The 22676-nt window shown below is 47.8% G+C and overlaps 1 protein-coding gene across 6 annotated transcripts in view; it reads left to right on the top strand.

Annotated features, from left to right (window-relative positions):
• The first annotated feature begins 5100 nt into the window (after nucleotides 1-5100).
• The window catches only part of NAB1 (NGFI-A binding protein 1), a 41789-nt gene continuing 24213 nt past the window's right edge, over nucleotides 5101-22676 (top strand). For all 6 annotated transcript variants that reach the window (XM_054722789.1, XM_054722787.1, XM_054722785.1 and 3 more), the window contains exons 1-2: nucleotides 5101-5365; nucleotides 14362-15199. In XM_054722789.1, coding sequence (XP_054578764.1) covers nucleotides 14381-15199 — 819 coding nt within the window. In that variant the 5' untranslated portion in view covers nucleotides 5101-5365; nucleotides 14362-14380. The remainder of the gene's footprint in view (nucleotides 5366-14361; nucleotides 15200-22676) is intronic.

The following is a 22676-nucleotide window of genomic DNA, read 5'->3' as shown; positions in this document are numbered from 1 at the left end:
TAGATGTTAATAAATTTTGGATAATGTCCTAGAAGTGAATCTGTTGGACCAAGTCATATGAACATTTTGAAACTCATGGTTCAATTTACCAACTGCCCTTCTAAAGGTTGTTACCAGCAATTTGCATAGCAGCCCCTAACCTTACCAACAACAGGAAAGTTTGGGAACTTTTACCTAAGGAACATATTTTATGGTTGGAAAGAACTCTCACTCTCACTAATAGAGATTGTTCTTAGAGGAGGAGGTAAAAAATATAGCAATAGATGGAAAGATCCTTAAAATGTTTGACTACTATATATTATTGCCAATCCTGGGCCAGCTGATGAGTCACGCTGTCTAAATCTGGGTAAGCACAAAAATATAATTAAAACTGTAAACATGTTACTTGGCAGTAGTTATATGTGAACAGAATCATCCTCAATTTACTTTTGTTTCAATAGCCTTACACCTCTCATTGTACAATACAAGCACTGTCCTTTCAAAGTGTCTGCTCTTAGAAGGCAGCAGAGTTGAGTAATTTGTGGTGCCAATTAGCTCAACTCATTATTAACATACTCAATTTCTTTAGATCTTAGCTGCATGGCGAAAGCACTTGGTGCTTTTGAACCCATTGAACCCCTTGTCTTTTCTTTTCCTGATGTACACCTGCCCCTGATACATGCACCACTTGTTCCCATCTATTTTCTTTTATTGTTTTTTTACAGAGAGGAAGGGAGAGGGATAGAGAGCTAGAAACATCGATGAGAGAGAAACATCAACCAGCTGCCTCCTGCACACCTCCTACCGGGGATGCGCCCGCAACCAATGTACATGCCCTTGACCGGAATCGAACCTGGGACCCTTCAGTCCGCAGGCCAACGCTCTATCCACTGAGCCAAACCGGTTTTGGCACTTGTTCCCATCTAACTGAAGGGCATGCGCAGGCTCTCCGCAAGTGAGGACAGGCTGGCTGGCTGCTGTTCTCTTCCCTTCGTCCTGCGGATCTGTCCCAGCCACTCCATCCCAGCATGCCACCTGTCCCGGTCAGGAGCACCCGTTCATGGCCCAGAAGAATTTATGTGACGATGATCTCTTCTCTGCCCCTTCTGTTTCCCTCTTCGGGACAGTCCTGCACGTGGGGGCTTTTTCCTCGGTTTAGTACTTCTCCCTGAACAGTCGTGTCCATTGTAGTCAGCTTCTCACGAGTGCAGCTGTCTTCTCTCCATTGATCTCCCTCATTTTCTTCCAACTCTTGCCCATTGATTCTAAGAAAGACTCTCCTTCCTACATGCTCTCTTCCTATAGCCTTGCTCCCTTTTAAATATATATATATTTCCGAGGGAGGAAGGGAGAAGGAGAAAGAAACACCAATGATGAGCCGAAACCGGTTTAGCTCAGTGGATAGAGCGTCGGCCTGCGGACTGAAGGGTCCCAGGTTCGATTCCGGTCAAGGGCATGTACCTTGGTTGCGGGCACATCCCCAGTGGGGGGTGTGCAGGAGGCAGCTGGTCGATGTTTCTCTCTCATCGATGTTTCTAGCTCTCTATCCCTTCCCTCTCCCTTCCTCTCTGTAAAAAATCAATAAAATAAAATAAAAAATAAAAAAAGAAACACCAATGATGAGAGAGAAACATCGATCGGCTGCCTCCTGCATGCCCCACACTGGGGGATTGAGCTTGCAACCTGGACATGTGTCCTGACCAGGAATCAAACCATGACCTCCTGGTTCATAGGTCGACACTCAACCATCTACATTTGAATATTTTAAATCTACAATATACATCTAAAGCTTTAAATTTCATATCGCAAAATGTGAGGATTTTAAATTATATTTCTGGTAATATGAATATTGAACATAACTCAGTTAATTGCAAGGCCTCCACCACATAGAGCAGAAAGCCCATTAAGTGTAGAATTGTTCTGAGGGAATAACAGAACAAGAGAACAGAATTATACTGTACCGTAGACCTTGTAGGTCATAAACCATGCAATTCTTTCTCTCTCCTAAGAACATTTTAAGTCAATTACGAGTTCTTTTGTTTTGAATCACTGAAGCATTTTAAAGTAATATGCCTTTCTGAAAGTAGTAAATTAATGTTCCTTCAGTGAAATTTTCACTCAAATGTCAGAACCACTACCAACTTTCTACATTATTAGTTTTACTAAAAACTTTTTTAGTTCCACAATTTGGGAATGTTTTTTTTTAAATTTAGATAATTCCTTATTTTTGCAAAAGCACTAATAATTGAAGTATTTTTAACAATAATATTTTTTAAATCCCATTAAACATATATTTTCTGAATTCAAGAGAATAAGATGCACTCACAGGATGGAACGGAATATGGAATAGACACCATCACCGTTCTTACGGGACGGAACGCTTTCCCGCTGTAAACCACGAGGCTAGCAGTGGGAGAAGACTGTGTGTGTGTGTGCGTGTGTGTGTGTGTGCGCGTGTGTGTGTGTGTGTGCGTGTGTGTGCGTGTGTGTGTGTGTGTGCGTGTGTGTGTGTGTGTGTGCGTGTGTGTGTGTGTGTGATGGAAGTGGTGTTTTTAGGGGAGGGATGGGTGACAAAGTGGTAAGAGATAATAAGAATCCGAGTTGTCTCCGATACAGGTGAAGGTCTCTTTTTGAGCAGCCATATTGAATAAAGTGCTGTCCTGTAGACATACACGATGGGATGCCTACAAGCTGAACATTTTATCTTTTCTTCATTTTCCTTCCTCCCGACACCTGCCCCAGCACCAAAGGACACTGAAGACGACACAAAGTGGGCCAAGAATGCCATTCTTTTGTGTGTGTGCTAATCCTCACCCAAGGATATTTTTTCATGGATTTTTGAGATTAAAAGGGAGGGAGGGAGACATAGATTGTCTCCCTGATTTGGGGGCGGGGGGCAGGGGTGGCAACCAGGGATCAAACCTGCAACCTAGGAATGGAACCTTCAAACCTTCGGCCCTTGCATGCATGGGCCAGTGCTCTAACCACTGAACCCCACCAACCAGGGGCAACAAGGCCATTCTTCATGTGGCAAACATACTACCTAAAGGTGCTTAGAAACCAAACCGACAACCAAGGAGAGGTCTCCGCGTTTCCCTGCAGAAGTCACAGCTGGAGGCAGGAGAAACAGTGTCGCCCCACACCCTTCCTCTCAGCCTCACGGTCAGCAGCGGAAAGACAGACAGCTCGCGGACAGGATTGGACGTCCTTTGTCCCGAGGCTGGAGACAAGTGTCCTGGGAGGCTCAGTCCGGGTACAGCGACGCGTTTCGTGACGTGTGAATCACTGATGGTTCATCTTCGCGGAAGGAAGCTATTTTTCCCTGGCTGCTCATGACCAGCAATGTTTGCACAACATCAGGATCCAGAGAATAACCGCAAGAGAAGACGTCTCAGACTTCACTGCCTGACAACTTAACTTTTATCTTTCCAAGAAACTGTCTTTGTTTTATAGCAACTTTCTCGTTAGCAGAACAAGATCCGCAGATGCAAAGCCAGGACAAGGAGGCGAAGACAAACTTCCAGGAGTGATTTCTTCAGGAGATGAATCTGGCGAAGCAAACGTGCTTATTCATTGGGAACATCAACACAACTACCTCGGACAGAACTTTTACTAACACTGGAGAAAGGCTAAGTATGTATGTATGTCGGCTGTCCCCCCAAAAGGATACACACTCTGAATGTAATCATAAAGGCGGTGCTTATTAAAATACACTCCATTTGCATTTAACAGCTATCCGCTAAAAATGTATACATTTTTGGGGGACATCCTATATGTTCCATTCCTATAACGTTTTCACAGAAAGGAGAGAAAAGAGGCTCGGCACTTTAATGAGATCTTCTTCTTCCAATGTTATCACACCACCCAGTGCTCCAACACAGAGATGTGGTAGGAAGAATCCCCATCTCCAAGCACGCCTGTGTCCCCAGAGCCAAGGGGCCTGGCCTGCTGGGGGGGCGGCCAGGGTGTGGGCGTGGCCGCCTGCAAAGCGGGGCGTTCCCCTGTGTGCTGAGCGGCCTCCCCCTGCCTCTGCCGGGTCTCCTGTTTACCGACGGCTCCCTGCCCTCCCAGAACACGGTGCCAGACACGGGGAGTCCTCTCCCTTCCCCATCTCTGCACAGAAAGGAGGAATGGATGTTTTTGGCAGAGGTCCGGACGCATTTTTGGAGTGTTTGCATACTTTCTTTGGCCAGCAGAGTTTACCGTGCCGGGGCGCTCCCCGTAACACACCCAGGACGGCCCCCCCCCCCCCCCCGGCCTCCACACCGCGGACACGGGAGATGTTAGCGGCCCAACCGCAGGCAGGCTTCAGGGAGGTGGTCAGGTGGGAACCAGGGTACCGGCCGGCAGGGCACTGGTCCCCGCTGCTCCCATCCCCCCCCTCCCCCCCGACTCGGAGCCAGGGTTGCGGTGGGGAGGGGGCACCATGGGCGGGGCAGGTCCGCTGTGAACCCCGGTTTTCCGCCAGCGCCTGCACCTGCGCCCCCACCCACGCGGCCGCAGCCACCCTCCCGGGCCCCCGGCCTCTGGATCCGTGGGCCCGGCGCGCTCTTGATGTGTACGTTGTCAGCCTGTCCCGGGGGAGTCGGATTTGGCGGGGTTTGCTCTTGGAAATACTAGATTGGGAGCCTCACACATAAAAAGAGAGAAAAAAGTCTTTTTCTTTCTTTCTTTCTATTGCAAACCTTCCCGGTTCCCTCGGCAGCTGGAGAGCAGGCCCGAGGCGGCGTCCCCTCCCCGCCGCCCCCGCCCGGAGCCGGAGCCGAGCCCGAGCGGGAGCCGCCCCGCCGCCCCCGCGGGCCTCCCAGCTGCCGCCGTGTGAATGGCCGCCCTCCGGGGCCGCGGCGGGGGCGGCGGGAAGAGGCCGTGCCCGGCCCGGCGGCCGCCACCCCCACCCGCGGCGGCCCACGCCGAGCTCTGCGTCACTCGGCCGCGGGGGCGGCAGCCGGAGCGGCGCTGGTGGCAGGAGCGGAATCTCCCGACGTGACAGCGCGGGGGCGGCGGCGGCGGGGGCGGCGGGGAGGGCGGGCGCCGCGCGCAGGGCGGAGGGAGCGGGGGGAGGAGGGGAGGGAGGGGAGGGGAGGGAGGCGAGGAGCGGGAGGGCGGGCCCGGCGGGGGAGGCGCCACGGCCGCAGCCCGCGCGCCCCGGAGCGGAGGAGCTGCCCCCCGCGCGGCTGGGCCGGAGCCGTCGGGGCTGCGGGCGGGAGGCGGGCGATCGGAGCCGGCGGGGAGCTGAGCGCGCGCCCGCCGCCGTCCCTTCCCCCCTCGATGGGAGCGGGGGCGTCCCGGCCGCCGCCGCAGTCTGTGCAGGGAGAGCCGGGGGCCGGCACCTCGGAGTCGGGGCTGAGCAGCCTTCGGGGGAGCGCGCGCCCGGACCGCTGGCCGAGTACGTACCGACCGCCGTCCGCGGGTGCGGGGCGCGCGGGCCCCGGGGGTGGGGGGGCGGGCGTCCGTGGGAGCAGGCCCCGCGCCGCCGCCGCCGGGGGGAGAGGGCGGCATCCGGCTCGTGTGGGCGATTCCCGGAGAAACGCGGGGCGCGGGGGCCGCGAGACGGGGACGAGCCCGGCGGCGGGCCTGCCTTGGGCGGCTCCGCTCCGGGAAGCCGGGGTGCCGATCCCTGCCCGCCCGGCGGGGTGCGCCCCGGAGGCCCCGGCCGTCCCGGCGGTCTGTACTTTGGAAGTCCGGCCGCACCGTCCCGGGTCCGTCCCGGGTCCGTCCCGGCATCCCCGCCGAGCGGCGCGCTCCGGGCGGGAGGAGTTGCGGGAAGTGGCTTTCGGAAACTTGGCACCGGGGCGCCGGGAAGCGGGAGGCTCGGTGTGCTCGCCGAGGGCGAGTGCGGGGTTTGCAAGCACGTGGGCCGCACCGGCTTGGGCGCAGAGGGTGCGCCCTTCCCCGTGGAGAAGCGGCGAGTGCCCTCCCAGGTGCAGGGTGTGCAGCCTCGGCTCTCCGCGCCGGGGACGGGAGAGGGCCCTGTCAGCCGCAGAGGGCGGGGGCCCGGAGCCCCGAGGAGGAAGGTGCCTCTCGGGTTCGCCGACCCAGCCCTGCGGCTGGGGAGCCGGAGCGTTCCTTGGCTTGCGTGTCCCGCACTGACCTCTCGCACCAGCAGACCTCGGAAGCGTTCACGATGTGGGGGTAGCTGTCATTTTACAATCCATCCGAGTTAACCGGTCGCTACCAGTTGGTTTGCCAGGGACGTGTCTGCAAACTTGCAAACGTACGGAGTGCAAAGATCAGAAGCTGCAAGGGAAACTCTCAGGTCTTGTTTGAAAATGTTTTGGCAGTTTTAATAGGTGATATTAGATTGCATAGGAACAGAGGAGGGAATCTAAAATGGATTAGTCACGTAGGAAATGCTAGGCTGTTTTGTTAGAAAAGCGTGCACGCAGTGAATTGCCTCCTCAGGTTTCCACTTTTTGGAAGTCCCTCCCTGTGAAACAGCAGATGATGACATGCCATAACGTACGAGTGGGTTTCAGGAGAAATGCCGGCAGGGAGGATGCACAGGATTTACTTTCTTTCGGGTGGAGGCCGGAGTCTTCCTGAAGAGTTGAAAGAGCTGCTGCTAATCTAGGTGCCAGGCGAGTGGCCCTTGGGTGGGCTCAAGGCCATCCTTTTCCCTCCGTTTTTCGGTAGAAAGACATTAAATATTGTCCTCTCATTGAGTTTTTAAAATTACGTTGTTCTTACGGTGTTACATCCTGCACGTAAGGGTCCTTATAGGTGTCTGACAAGGTCAGCCTTCTTTATTCTTGTTTGAGTGTAAGATACTGGAAAATTGGGTCTGGAAAAAAAATTATTTCAAGGAACCATTGAAAGGTTTCTTATTTTAATTTTATTTTTAGCATCTTGCACAAAAGTTAACATGCCATCTTGGTATTAGAAAACTGTTTTCCTTGGCTATTATGATTTCCTGTTATATGTGAATATCAATAAGAAGAACAGGAGTAATAAAAACACTGAGGTGTACGTTTTATTTTATTTCATTCTGTCCCTGATTAAAATGACAAAAATCCTTAGGAATGCTATAGCTGATTTAAGGAAATGTAGTCAGCTTATATGTCTAGTAAATAATTTGCTGTGTTTAATAAATACTTTACATCTTGTGTTATTTCAGAATTATTGATAAAATTGAGTAATCTCAGCTAAATTAATTTTAAAATTTCCTTTTCGTGACTAGTAAATAACATCCATTGTTCTATAGGAAAGTTAATAGATCTTCATTCTCCTTGTTTAGAGAATAAGTTAAAGCATTAGATATTTTTTCTTTTTTACAACATATTTTTATTGATTTCAGAGAGGGAGGGAGAGAGATAGAAACATCAATGAGAAACATCAATGATGAGCCCACAACCTGGACACGTGCCCTGCCTGGGACTCTAACCTGGCCTCCTGGTTTCCTAGGTCCACACTCAACCACGGAGCCACGCAGGCCAGGCAGGTGTTTTCTTTAATACCACTTTGAGGCATATTGGTTTGTTACTAAGGATTCTGGGGCTTTGCACTGTGGGTTCTTTGAAATAAGAAATTACACGTATTACAAAATGGGGGTTTGAAACCTTTGAAGAATTTATTGCATAAACTTGAAATATTTAAAGCAAAAGGTGGTTGGATGGAAATAGAAGTATGTCAGGTTTTTGTGCCTGTTGACCCAGACACTGTCCTGAGACTTAGGCCTCATCTATTCCATTGTAATAAATCTAATTGTTTTTGTTTGTGCTGTTCATGGGCATTATTGGAAGTGAGAGCTCTGTAAAAACACCTTTAAACGTGAATCTGTATTCTGGATGCCACAGAAACGTGATATGTTTTATTTTCATGGAAATGACCATTTTATAGTATGTTTTGAACAGTTTAAGATCTTGCTAATGTATAATTAACTAGCGTACATACATTTCATTGTGGAGTTTTTAAAATATTTTAAGGAATAAGTAATACCACTCAAGCATAACATGTTTGCTAGCCCCTTTGCTTTGGATTTATCTTACCTACTTCTTTTACTCTTTTTAGTAGAATGAGGAATTGCACAGTTACATTAAATGCAGATTTCCTTTCTGAACTGACATGTTCAGAAACTAGTACAATAGAATATACTCTCTCAAACTTAATGATGGAGCAAGTGGGAACTTAGAGAAGTTGATGCTGGGGAAACAGTAATCCTTGTCTTGTCAGAATTCAGCTAAAAATACCGCTAAGCTTTCAGATAGTTTGTCATTTCTCAATATGTTGTATTTAGGAGGCTGCACATTAATATAAACAGTATGTTGATTTTATGATTTTTAAAGAGAACTTTCTGAAAAAGATGAAATTTAGATATACTGTGTGTATACTACATGATCGGAGGGCACGTATTGTGTGATGAATGACGTGGCTGTTGGTTGTTTGAAGAATTTCCAGCCATATTGTATGATACTGATATTTACCTATTGGTATTATAGTTAGGTTAACATATAGTTATGGCTTAATTGCAAAATAAATCTGATTTACTTCTTTCTAATTTTGATAATTTTAAACTTACACTTTCATTAGAACTTTAAGGGGTCCGAAAGAATTTTTTTTCCGCAGCGTCATTCAGAATTCAGAAAAGAATCAATAGAGAAAAATATTTTAGGTTTCCCAAGTTACCATTAATTTTACTAGAGGCTAATGTTTAATTCATAGCTATGACAGTATTAAAATCCAAAAATATCTTGATTTAAGATATATCACTGCATGCTTACTAACAAGTGCCTCTGGGTAAATCATTTGGTACTTGAAACACATACACAGGAGGTTACTACCTAGGCCAGCGGTCGGCAAACTCATCAGTCAGCAGAGCCAAATACCAACAGGACAACGATTGAAATTTCTTTGGAGAGCCAAATTTTTTAAACTTAAACTTCTTCTAACGCCACTTCTTCAAAATAGACTTGCCCAGGCCGTGGTATTTTGTGGAAGAGCCACACTCAAGGGGCCAAAGAGCCGTAGTTTGCCGACCACGGACCTAGGCCAGCCCCTCAATCACGATGTAACTGAGCCACGTTGATTATGTTGGCGGAGCTCTAGGCCTAGGAAGAAGTGAGAAGAACCCATTTCCTAGGTGTAAGGCCCATCCTTCCCCAAGCCAAATTCTCCTTATAAAGCTGTCCAGCTGCAGCCTTTCAGTGTCCCCAGTGCCCTTCTCCCAGGCCTTCAGGCCACCCTCCTCCGAGGGAGCGAGCGAGGGGGCACTTCAGGGCCCTACAGTGTAGTCTGCCCGCAGCGCCCAGCCCTCCCTCACCCTGGCCCTGCTGTCTTCCCTCCGCTGGTGTGCATCTAGATGTGGAGAGGAAAACAAACGGGCGGAACTAATTCACCTTCATCTGTAATGACTCAGAAGCTGACTCTTCCCGAGCTTTTTCACATTTTTTATGAGTCTGTAAGAGGTTGCTGTTAACTTAGGTAATTTTAAAGTAAAAGTTTCAGGCAGCATTGGGAGGGAGGAATTTATAGTTCTCTGCGTAAGTAAGCCACATCTTACTGGAGTTAGCCCCAGTTTCTCTCCACTCCTGGATGAGTGTCTCTTTGGAATGCCATAGATTTCATAAAAGTGTGCGTATATACACACTATGTATGTGCGTGTGTGTGTGTGTGTGTGTGTGTGTGTAGATATAGATGCGTGAAATATCTATATACGTTTCCTATATCATGAAGAGGAGGATTTAAGAGTGGTGATTATGAAACCATCTGAATATCATGATCATTTATAAGATTGATATTTGTTGTTTGGGGATAGTTTATACTGCGTTTTAATTTATAGAAACCATAAAAAAAAAAAAGACCTAGGATCTCTCATGACTAAAATTGACTTCTTAAAATACGGCTGGGGCTGGACTATCACATGTATATTATAACACTAACCAGGTGGAGTTCTTATATTTGGGAGAGGACCCTTCGATCTCTTGGGGAAGATATCCGTGCTATGGGAACTCGGCATAGAGCCTGATAAGAAAGAGGAAGTCTTGAGGATGAGAGCCTGAGGAGGGCTGTAGTTTGTACAGTAGCAGGAGGTGCTGTTAGGAGATTGCTAATTCCCTGGGACACCCATCCGAAGGCATCCCTTTTGGATATGAAGGAAGCTGCTGGTCAGATTCTAACTCAGACATTGGGTTTCATGTGACAGCAGCCGTTACGGAGATGGTACTGAACACTGTGCTAGGAACAGCGGGGATAGAAGATGAAAGACCACGTTCCTGCCCTCGGGAGCTTAGCCCTAACCACCCCTGCTTAGTCCTTGAACCACAAGGAAGCACTTGATAGGCTGTGGGAAGCCACTTCCCCGACATCCTCCACGCTGGGAGGTGGGGATTCTGGGTAGGACAGAGGCCTTTCGTGGTCACTGGGAAAAGAACTATTCCTTCATTCCTGCCTCCGTCTGTTCCAAGCTTCAGCTGGTATGGCCCCACAGCTCACTCTCAAAACTCGCCAGTGACTCCTGGCCTCTCTCTAACCTCTCCGCAGCTGGACACCAGTCCTTGAAATGCTTTTCACCTAGACTTACACGATGTCTACCCTACCTTCCCTTTGCAGTTCTTTGCAAAACTTTAATTCAAAGTTTCAAATTCGATCTCTTTTCTACTGTCTTTGGATATTCTCCCTGGGTGAGCACCTCCACTCCCAGGCTCCAGTCACGGCTCCAGGAGACTGCCCTCCAGATTGCTAACTGCAGCGGAGGAGGCCCGGGCCGGGCCGGGTTATTGGGAAGTGCTCTCAGACCCAAGTGCACACAAGCGCTGGCTGCAGTCAGATCCTCTCACACATGTCCAGTTTGCAAATGAAAAGTAAGCACTTCATGACTTAATAAAATATAGTCTCTTCGTTAAAAGTATAACCAAAGTCATAGCAGTCGTTGTCATATGCATTCTCAGTCAACAAATACTAAAAGTAGAACTATCAACGAATATTTGCAACTTTGTATTTAAAGTGATTTTCATACCTGAAAAGTTTGAAAACCATTAGCTCAAAACATTTTTCTGATAATTCAGCATTTCAACTACTACTTGGGGATTATCAAAATCTCAAAATGGGTAAGTCCGAAAGCAAGGATGTTTATCTTACCTTCCTGCCTTCTTCCAGACTCCCAAATTTATTCTTTCCAACTTTATTTCTCTCGTTGCACCACTACTCTCCCAGTTTCCTGAATTAACGGAAGTGGGGTTGCATCTTTGTGTTTTCCTCTTCCTTCCGCAAATCTGCGTGTCCTTAAGCCACAGCATCACCCTTCTTCTTTCTCTGCCCCCAAAGCACCGCGTTCTAGTTCTCCAGCGTCTTGTCCCAACAACGCCCTCACCTCCTCACTGCAGTGCCAACTTCCATTTCCTCAAGCACAGGGTGGCTCTTCGCTCACCTGTGCCAACGTCTCCACTTGGGGAAAGAAGTCCAAACCGCTCATCTGGGCGTCCCGGGCCCACACCTGCCTTCCCAGCTCGCTCTCTGGCCCCTGTGATGCCCTGCGCTCCTACCCACCAGATGCACGGGGCATTCCTCACACGTGCCTCCTGCTTCCCCGCCCCCAGGCCAGGCAGCCTTCTCCCCTCACACCTCCGAGGCCTTTTCCAAAAAGCCGCCCACTCCCGTGGCTGTGGGCATGCTCTCCGCTGAGCTCCACAGAATGCTCGCTCACTGAAGTCTGCCAGCGACTGAGCTGGTCCTGGGGATTCGGAGGGAAGGGGGGCTCGCCCGGAGAACATTGAAGAGGGAGGAGACAAGGAAACACACTTCACGGCTGTGACGGATGCTGTGAAGTGGCACACGGGAGGAGTCATGAACTGCTGAGTGGATCTGCTGTGCTGCCGGCTCCCTGTGCAGAGTGTGTGAGGAGAGATGCAGTTAGATGCAGGCTTTCTCTTGATGCATTTGACCTTCATGTTGAAGCATGAATAGAGTTTGTAAAAACAGAAAATCTCACCGTATAAAAATTTTCTTTTACATTAAATCTAATTAATAGATGAAGTGGTGGGTGTTTAACGGATCACAACACACTGTTGTAGGACACAAGCCTTCTCCTGCTGCCAAAGCTCAGGGAGAAAACCCCTTTCCCAGCAGGCAGTGCGGCCTCAGGAAGCCCCCTGGGCTCTGACTTCACCTCCTTCCCTGTCAGCTGGTATCTTGACTTTGGAAATACACACTTGGTCCTGTCTACTTTCTCACCAGCACCGAGCGTTTTCTCCTGGGAACTAGGGAGTTTCCTTTATTTCTGGGTAAAGATGAGAAAGGATAAACAGTTGAAAATGAATATATTCTAAAATCGTTGCCTTTTCTCAGAAGAATAAAACCTAAGTTTGGGTCTTTAGTTCTCCTTTTAAGTTCCTTTTTAGATTTTATTTGCCTAACATTGTTTTCTTATTGCTCATAAAAGGATTCAAAAACTCCATTCTAGATTTTCCCAAATACTCTTTCCTCTATTCCATAACTTGGGGGAGTACATAGGATGAGATAGGTAATTGATGATATCATAACCTTGCAAAGTTACAGCCCTCTTATAAAAAGGATTTGGTGTGTGTGTGCGCGCACATAGGTGTGTATGCGTATTTGTATGCTCTTGAGTTGAGAGCCTGTGGAGCTATTGCGTTAGGTGTGTGACGGGGAAGTAAGTTCCTGTCCTTCCGCCTTAGGCAGTCCCTAGAAGCCTTTGTTTGGTGTGACGGTGGGAAACAGAATTGAGCTCGTGTCTGTCACTCCTGAGAGCTGCGTTTTTGTGGGTCAGTTTCCAGCTGGGTGATACTCGGGAGGGGAGGGCCAGCAGACCATCCCGTGGGGACGGGAAGATGCAAGAGTGTCTTTGTCCAGTGGCCCGAGGTGACGTGGTTGTGAAGGCGGACCTTAAGAGCCCGGATGATCACAACACAGAGGAGTTTGTGGTGCCCAGAGGGGTTACTGAACAGGGGTCTCCTCGAGGGGTTTGCCGGAGAAGTCTCTCGGAAAGTCATCAGTTCACATGGCAATACCCCTCTCCAAGAAAAAAACCTTAAAAGTTGAGGAGTCCTAGCTGATCAGAGCAGATTGTGGGTGACCAGGGGTTCCAGGAGTGGGGCCTCCCAGGAGCCAGCCTAGAGTGGCAGGGAGAGGCGCTCTCCCGGGAAAGGGTGGCCGAGACGCGCATCCAGGGGAGCATTCTGAAGGATGGCCTGGAGCACGAGGCCCAGGTTTGGTCTGGCATTCCTCTGCTGGCCGCCTCTCCCAGTGAATGACGGCTCCGTACTGTTTTCACTGGAGAGTGGAGCTTCCATTTCCCCTGCATTCTTTTCGCCTTCTGTAATTCTCTCCACAGAGGGCCGCAGGGGCCTTTCCGTCCTAAGAGGGTGCGTTATTACAAGTTTGCTTCTCTTAAATGGAAGTATTCGGCCCACACCTTTGTATGTGGGAGGTCTCCAGGCAACTGTGAAGGCTGCGGAGAGGTCATCAAGTGCTTTGCCGGGTCTTGTTCTCTCTCTCTAAAGGCGGCTTCTCTGTCTTGCGTGGCTCTGCCCTTTCCGTCTCTTCCGTGGCTCTGTCTTGGGCTCTCTGCCCTCCCTGGTGTCAGCCTGTGTCTCTGACCCGTATACACACTGAGACCCCAGCGCTGTGCCATGAAGTGCAGTGTGTTTGAAGGACATCCCGTCGTCCTGATTTGTCTGTGTCCCCACGGCCTGTCACAGCCTAGACTCTCCCGTCGTCATCCGTCATTCCATCATCCATCACTCCTTTCTTTCTGGGACGTGCGCACGTAGGCCGAAGGATCACCAGGTCTTGTCCTGGATTGTTGGGAGGCTTCCTGCCTTTTTCTCTTGTTCCTAAGATACCGTCTTCTGTCTTCCCACCTGCAGTTCATACTGAGGGCTCCTCTTCCTCTGCCTGCCACACTGATGTGGCTGTTTTTTCTTTATAGAATGGGAATCACTAAACCTATCCTGCAGGTTAGACATAATGAATGTAATGTACCATGTTTATCATATTGTCCGGCACAAAGTAAGTATTCAGCGAATGGTGGAATACGAGGCTTCTTACCTCCTGGAGTGGAGTATCCCTCGCTTCCCCTCGGTGTGCACACCATGGACGCGGCCAAGTGAGTAGTCAGAAACACGGCTACGGCGCCCTGAGAACCTTGGTTGGAGTCCCTAGACTTCTCAACTAGCAGTGAGCTCACAGGCAAGGCTGAGCCTTTGGATTTCTCTCTTTAAAATGGAAACAGCTACACAGGCCCATAGGGTTGTGGGGAGAGCAGAAGGAGATGACTGTGCAGAGGGCACGGTTCCTTCACAGTCCGTAGCTGTGCTGATGCGTCTGGCTTTGCACTTCCCACCCCGCATGCCCAGATCCCAGAGTGGCTGCGAGTCCTGGGTGAGGAGTTTGGGGCCGTGTGATGAGTCTCGCCCTCTTCCCTTGCAGGCTAAGCACCTCCGCCGGGATGGCTGCGGCCCTGCCGCGGACGCTGGGGGAGCTGCAGCTGTACAGGATCCTGCAGAAGGCCAACCTGCTGTCCTACTTCGACGCCTTCATCCAGCAGGGCGGCGATGACGTGCAGCAGCTCTGCGAAGCCGGAGAAGAGGAGTTCCTGGAAATCATGGCCCTCGTGGGCATGGCCAGCAAGCCCCTGCACGTCCGGAGGCTGCAGAAGGCGCTGCGGGACTGGGTCACCAACCCCGGCCTCTTCAACCAGCCGCTCACCTCCCTGCCCGTGAGCAGCATACCCATCTACAAGCTGCCGGAGGGCTCGCCCACGTGGCTGGGCATATCCTGTGCCAGCTACGACCGGGGCAGCGGCGCCCGGGAGCCGCACGTCAAGGTGCCCAAGTGCGCGGCCATCACGTGCGTGCAGAGCCCGGGGCCCGGCAAGCCCGACGGGGCGGGGAGCCTGGCGCTGCAAGGGGTCGGGGAGTCCAGACTCTGGCAGGGCCCCCACGGCACGGAGAGCGAGCACAGCCTGTCCCCCGCCGACCTGGGCTCCCCCGCGTCCCCCAAGGAGAGCAGCGAGGCCCTGGACGCCGCCGCCGCGCTCTCGGTGGCCGAGTGTGTGGAGCGCATGGCCGCCTCGCTGCCCCGGAGCGACCCGGGCGAAGTGAAGGAGCTGCTGAAAGCCAACAAGAAGCTGGCCAAGATGATCGGCCACATCTTCGAGATGAGCGACGAGGACCCCCGCAAAGAGGAGGAGATCCGCAAGTACAGCGCCATCTACGGCAGGTTTGACTCCAAGCGCAAGGACGGCAAGCACCTCACACTGCACGAGGTAAGGGGGGTGTGGGGGGGTGTTGTGCTGCTGGGAGAAGAGCCGGGGACAGCGCCCAGGGGCCCCCTGACAGCAGCGATAGGCGGGGGGTCTTCGCCAAAGAGGCCGTGTCTCCTGTGCTGGGGTGTTTCCATGTTGAGCTCAAACATGAGCTTCGGAACTACAGTGCAGGAGAACTTAGAAAAATGTCAGAATGTAAACAGTGAAAGCACCAAGTCTTTGCATTTACAAAGCAGGTTTTTTTTATCATTAAATAGGATTTAAATGTAACCATTCATTTAGAAAAACATTTTTTGTAGACATTCTTTTAGAAAAAAAAATTGTGGAAATAACCAGAACTTAAAGCAATTTTCAGCTAGCGTAGAAAGCCAGTTAGATGACTGTTGAAAGAATTATTGTAACTTGGGTTTCATTTATCTGGACTTAGGTTGTTTTGGTTTGATACTTGGCATTAAAGTCCTCGTTGTTTCCTCCCTGGCACTCTCTCTGGAACTGCTCCGCTGTGTGTGAGATGCATATGCATCTCACTTGCATTTGCTCCCTCTCTCTTGTCCACCGGGCCAACACACCGTCTTAAGATTGAGCTCAAGCATAAGCTTAACTCTGACCCGTTTGCCTTCCATCCCAGTGACCTCTCCCTTCCATGTCTGTCCCCACGTACACTTCTGTCGCAGTAACGTCAGCTCTTAGTGTGCCCATTGGGTCACTGCTCTGTCCCTCTCAGTCTATGTGGGTTTCCTGAAGGCTGAGAGAATGTCTCATTCACTTTATGTCCTCAGAACCTAACATACCCAACAAATGCTTGAAAAATAAATGCATTTTCAAAACTTTAGGAAGATATTCTATAGTTAAAATTTTAATGGCCATTTATCCTTTACAAGAAAGAAATAAGCCCTGTTTGAAAATATGTTCCGCTGGATGCAGAATTCCATGTTAGAAACATGAGATCTTTCCCCCAGTACAGACTTGTACTGTAACAATTAAAAAGAATATATACTCAGGCAAAAGTAGTCAGTTATTGCAAAGGATGTCAAGTGATTGAATCTGTAAACTTTGAGATACTTTTCTTTACATATACAAATATGGGATCATATTTTGCACACTGTCCGCCAAATTCCTCTCTTTTTAACATTTAACATGCACACACAGTACAGTTTACTATTAGATATTTTTTAAGTCAGTACACACAGAGTTACCTTATTTATGGGTTGCATGTTTTTCTATAGACTATATGCCAACATCTAAGATTATGGGGTCAAAGGATTTACAAATTTAATATTTTAGTAGATACTGCTAAATTACCTTCTAAAAGCTGCAATAGTTTACATCTTCACTATCATTATATGCAAGTGTCCATTTCTCTACACTTTTGCTAATATTGTGTTTATCATTCTATTTTAGATTAAAACAATTGTTTTCCATTACAGTTTGCATTCAGTGTTATTTTGTACCAGAGGCCCAGTGCACGAAAACTGTACTCGGGGGGTTCCCTCAGCTCAGCCTGTGCCCTCTCACAGTCCGGGAGCCCTCAGGGGATGTCCTACTGAAGGCCGCAGCCTGGCCTCCCTCTGTGGGAGGCGTTCGGGCAGGCTGGCAGGGGGGCAGTAAGGGGTAACCAGGCCAGCAGGGGGGCAGTTGGGGGCAACCAGGCCAGCAGGGGGGGCAGTGAGGGGCAACCAGGCCAGCAGGGGGGGGCAATTAGGGGCAACCAGGCTGGCAGAAGGGGGCAGTTGGGGGCAACCAGGCCGGCACGGGGGGCAGTAAGGGGTGACCAGGCCAGCAGGGGGGCAGTTGGGGGCAACCAGGGGGGGCAGTAAGGGGTGACCAGGTCAGCAGGGGGGCAGTTGGGGGCAACCAGGCTGGCAGGGGGGGCAGTTAGGGGCAATCAGGCTGGCAGGCAGGTGCCAGCAGTCCCGGATTGTGAGAGGGATGTCCGACTGCCGGTTTAGGCCCAATCCCCGGAATTAACAAAAGTACTTAATCACAGTGAACCTGTGTTTTGATCTATTTTGGGCGTATCCTTTTGCAGATGTTATGCCTTATTGTTGCCATATAATAACTGACTCTCGAGAACTTGTAAGTAGAGCTAAAGAGTACACTTAGTGTTATAACTTGGAAATACCTGGACACTTTCACTACCTGTGAACCAATAAAAGAGCCTATTAAAAGGCTATTATGGTTGTCAGTATTAGAAAACAAAGAGCATAACTTGTTGGCAATTCTATTTCATGCTTTAGTCCAGCTTTCATATAGTTTTTAAAACAGCAGATGAAACACTAAGTTCGTTAAAAGACCTGTATTTTTTATCAGAGCAGAAATATGTTAAAGAGATGACTTTAATAAACCAAATCGACCTCACATTTTTAAAAAAGAACCCACTATAACCTATTTTTAAAATACCCAAAACGAATAATTTCACACTTGGCTTTGCTAAGGGGCTGTTTGCTTCTTTAGATAAAGAGGTACAGATGGTATTTAAGTAATAAAATCGTGGTGGTTTTCCCAAAATAAGAGGACACTTAACATGAATGCTAGTAGGCTGAGATGTGGGGTGAGGGCTTTGGAAGATGTGACTTGTGTTTTTGAAACTTACACCACTAGTTACTTGCAACTCTAGTATATGAATCTGATCCAATATTATAGTTCAGGACAGATATTTATAAATCAGAATTTTTTCTCAAAGTAGTAACTATTCAAAAGCTTGGTGGAGGTTATGAAATCCTGAGGGAATTAAAAGAAAGTACTATTAATGTGCCTTTTAGATATTACGATAATTTCACATTTTTCACTTGACTATTTAAATTAAGAACGATTTTGCCCTAGCCAGTTAGGCTCAGTGGATAGAGTATCGTCCTGTGGACTGAAGGGTCCTAAGTTCAATTCTGGTCAAGGGCACGTATCTCAGGTGTAGGCTCGATCCCAGCCCTAGTTAGGGACACATTAAGGAAGCAACCAATTGATGTGTCTCTCTCACATCGATGTTTTTCTCTGTCTCTCCCCCTCTCTCTAAAAACCAATGGAAAAATATCCTTGGGTGAAGATTAACAATAAAGTAAAATAAAATAATAAAAAATAAAATAAAATTTTTGAGTTTTTCTAAATTCCTAAGATTGACAAATATTACTAGTTCGTCCTCAATTTACAAATAAGGAAACATATGATTTATTATTAATTCACTGTTGGTAGTATTTCTGAGAGGGTTTTTTCATATGAACCCTAAGGACAATATTCTTTTAATCTTTCAAGTGGATGAAAATAAGGAGGTTATCTACATGTGAAAAGATCTTTTTCCACTCCCACAATTATGGAATGAATCATTGTTATAAATACTTTTTTTTATAAGCTGAATAATCGGTGCTGTCTTAGGAACTGGACAGGTATGGCCTGGTTATAGGAGTCGGACCATGAAGGTAGTGTGAGGGGCTGAGGCTTAGAACCACTCTAATTATTGGTGTATGGCATGAGCCCAGAAGCAGTACTAGAAAGAAGTCGAGGCAGGCAGTGTTCATTCCATCCATCCAGAAACATTCAGCAGGGTACGTGGTCAGCTACATGATCAGTGTGTGTCAGATCTTAAATCCGGGGTAGAAGAAGAGGGGCAAACTACAGGCTGGGAATAGCAAGGCAGCAGAGAAGGCAGGAGCTTGTAACATTCAGAAATGTAAGTAGGTAGACAACTTGGCATGATAGAATATTTGTCAGCAGAGAGCAGCTCCCAGCCAACGGGCTCTGGAACTCAGAGATAGGAAGGGGACGAGGGGCTTGGAGATAGAATCAACGGGTACGGTGTAGATCTGGTGGAACGTCTACAGGAATTGGAGTGCCAAGCACATGATTAAGACAAGGATGAGGGTGCCAAGTTTAGGTCCGTTTCCATTGTAGTGCTGGGAAGTCAAGGCTGAGTGTCCAGAGCAGTTCAATCATCTTAGTTGTGACAGAGGAAGAATGCTGAATCTGGGAACCCCACAGACCGGACCACATTTATTAGTAAGTTATGATACTTGATTCTGAACTCCCAGCTTAGAATGGATAGATTTCAGCATCTAATTCTTAAAAACAGCTCTGGCCAGCATGGCTCAGTGGTTAGAGTGCCAGCCCACGCACCAGAGGGTCGTGGGTTCGATTCCCAGTCAAGGGCACGTACCTGGGTTTTGGGATCAATCCCTGCCCCCTGGTCAGGGAGCATGTGGGAGACAAACAGTCGATGTGTCTCTCGCACATCAATGTTTCTCTCTCTCTCTCCTTCCCTCCCTTTTACCCCTCCCCCCTCCCTTCCACTCTCTCTAAAAATCAAAGGAAAAAATATCCTTACTCCTTGAGTGAGGATTAAAAAACAAAACAAAACAAAACAAGAAATGTGAGCCATTTCCTTTTGATCGTTTATGAAAACGGAGTATAGGACTTTTAGGATAGTCTATTTCTTTTTGAGTCACTTTTAGTGAGTCACATTTTTCTAAGAATATGTTTATTCATCTAAGTTTTCAAACCCTCTAGCATAAAGTTGCTTATAATTTTTAAGACCTAATATTATTTGTACACTTAAGTATTTTCCCTCTGACCAATCATGCCAGAGATTTGTCAATTTTATTAATCTTTCCAGGCAGCTGCAAACTAGAGCCTGTGGGCCAAATCTGGCCCACGTCCTGATTTTACAGATAAACTTTTATTGGAACATAGCCATACCTATCTATATATATAAAAGCCTAAGCAACCAAAAGACCGGTCACTATGATGCGCACTGACCACCAGGAGGCAGACACTCAATGCAGGAGGTGCCCCCTGGTGGTCAGTGCGCTCCCACAGCGAGAGCGCCACTCAGCTGACCGATGGGCGCCAGAGGCAGGGCTCACAGCTGGCCAGTGCCGCTATGGCGGCGGCGTGAGCCTCTCCCAGTTGGAACTGACACAGGCGCAGCGGGGCCAGGATGAGCAGAGCAGCAGGCAGGAGCGGCAGGCGGCATTGGACTGCCGGTTTCCGCCTGATCCCCACAGGCCACGGCGAGGGACCCCACCGGTGCACGAATCTGTGCACCGGGCCTCTAGTAACAGACTATTTGGCCTATAAAGTCCAAATATTTTCTATCTGACCTTTTATCAAAAAAAAAAAAAAAAAAAAAGCTTTCCAACTTAGTCTTTTTGAAGGAGCAGCTTTTGGCTTAGTTCAGTGGTCGGCAAACCACGGCTCGCGAGCCACATGCGGCTCTTGGGCCCCTTGAGTGTGGCTCTTCCACAAAATACCACGTGCGGGTGCGCACGTACAGTGCAACTGAAACTTCGTGGCCCATGCGCAGAAGTCGGTTTTCGGCCTGGGCGAGTCTATTTGGAAGAAGTGGCGTTAGAACACTCAAGGGGCCAAAGAGCCGCGGTTTGCCGACCACTGGCTTAGTTGATAGTCTTAGTTGTGCTGTGTGTGTGTGTGTGTGTGTGTGTGTGTGTGTGTGTTTAGTTCTGTTTTCTTACAGTTTATTTTATTGTTCTTTTCTAATTTAAGTTGTATGCTTAGTTCATTAATGTCCAGCTCTTCTTCTTTTCTCAGTAAGCAATTAAGGCTCTAAATTCTTACTATTTATTGTATTAGCATTATTTGAAATTTTGATATGAGGTTATTATTTTTCCTAATGATTTCTAAGTGAGTTACATTGTAGTCAGAGAAAGTGGTTTGAATGCTGCCAACCCTGTAACTTTTGTGGAGATTTTAGTTGTGGCCCATATGTAGTGAGTGTTTTTATGTATTTCTGCAGTTGTGATAGTGGTCTGTATTTGTCTGTGTTAACAAGCTTATTAACTCTGTTATTCAGACTTTCTAGTCTTACTTTTTTTTTTTACTTGCTTGACAATAACTGAGAGTTGTGTGTTAAAGTCACCTACTGTGATTATGGAGTTGTCTATTTCTCTTTGTATTATGCAGTAACCTTATTAATCTTTAATAATGCATTTTGCTTTAAAAATTTATTTTCTTTGATATTAATATAGATACATGTGCTTTCTTTTTGTTAGTAATTGCTTGTTAGATCTTTTTTCTATCCTTTTACTTTTCAGTCATTCCTAATCCATGTCTTAGAGACATCTCTTATAAATACCAAGAGTTGGTCTTTTAAAAAAAATAATAAAAATCCAGTCTTATATTCTTCATCTTTTAACTAGAACATTTGGTTCATTTACATTTATTATAGTGACTAATATTTGAATGTATTTCCATTGAATTGTTTTGTATCTCTTCCCCTTCCCAACTCTTCATATCTCAGATAGGCCATCTGGAATAAGTTTATTTTAGCCTGAAGTGCATCATGTAGAATTTCCTTAATGAATGTCTGCTGATGGCAAACTCTGTCCTTCCCCACCCCACTAGAAATTATTTTTATTTTGCCCTGATTATTATTATTATTATTATTATTATTATTATTATTTTAATCCTCACCCCAGGACATGCTTATTGACTCTTTAGAGTGAGAGACATGGGGAGAAAGATAGAAACATCGATGTCAAAGAGCAACATAGAGTGATTGCTTTCCCAAATCCTCAACCTAGGTATGTGTCCCGAGTGGGAATTGAACCTCCACCCTCTCCGTGAAGGGACCACACTCCAGCCGAGCCACCCTGGCCAGGGCTGCCCTGATTCTTAATTGGCATTTATCCTGGGTATTCTGTATTGTCAGTTACTTTCCCTTAGTAATTGAAGATACCATTTCCTTGGCTTTGGTTTTCTTCTTTGTGTTTAGAAGTTAATGGTTATCTGACTATTGTCTGTTTCTGAAATCTTCTGTTTGCCTCTGCCCCAATATCTTCTCTCCTTCTGATTTCTCAGTTTTCCTGTTTGTTTGTTTTACTGTAGTATCCTTTAGTCATATTTTCAACTTTTGTTTCTTTAAATGAAGTCTTTAAGGGTCTGATCCTGTTATCTGTTGTTTCTCCTGGTTTTTGCTTTTGATGCTTTGGGGTTTTTGGGGGGGTGTTTTATGATTTCTGTCTATGAACTCATTTTTCTTGGAAGTGTGGGAATGCTTTGAGGCCTCGGAGGAAAATGGATTCTCCTAGAGGTTATTTGCTTTTGATTTTACCAGGCATCTGTACTCTGCACACTACAACTCTGGGACCCTTTGAAAACAAAATCACGGCCTCCGTAGTGTGAATTAGGGCTGAAATATGAGGGCTGATTTGAGGTCAGGAAACCTCAAGGGAGATCGCTCTTCTCTCCCACTCAGTAACAAGGTTCAAGACAGGTAATTTCCCCTGCCCTGTCCCTGGGGGTGCAGGTGTATTTCCAAGTCAGCCTTACATCGGGTGTATGGTGCTTAGTGATTTCAGCTTTATGGAGGAGAGGTCTGAACGCCTCACCTTTGATGGGTCCTGGGTGTTCCCTCCACACTCACTTTTCCTCTCACCACTCTTCGCTCCGCTCTCACCAGCCCCATGAGGCCGTGAAAGTTGAAGCTCAAGTTCATCTGGTTTAGTAACTGTCCCTAATGTACTCCTTTGAG

Source organism: Eptesicus fuscus, chromosome 11, assembly GCF_027574615.1.
Source record: "Eptesicus fuscus isolate TK198812 chromosome 11, DD_ASM_mEF_20220401, whole genome shotgun sequence".
Taxonomy (NCBI): domain Eukaryota; kingdom Metazoa; phylum Chordata; class Mammalia; order Chiroptera; family Vespertilionidae; genus Eptesicus; species Eptesicus fuscus.
This window is presented reverse-complemented; position numbering and strand designations above follow the sequence as displayed.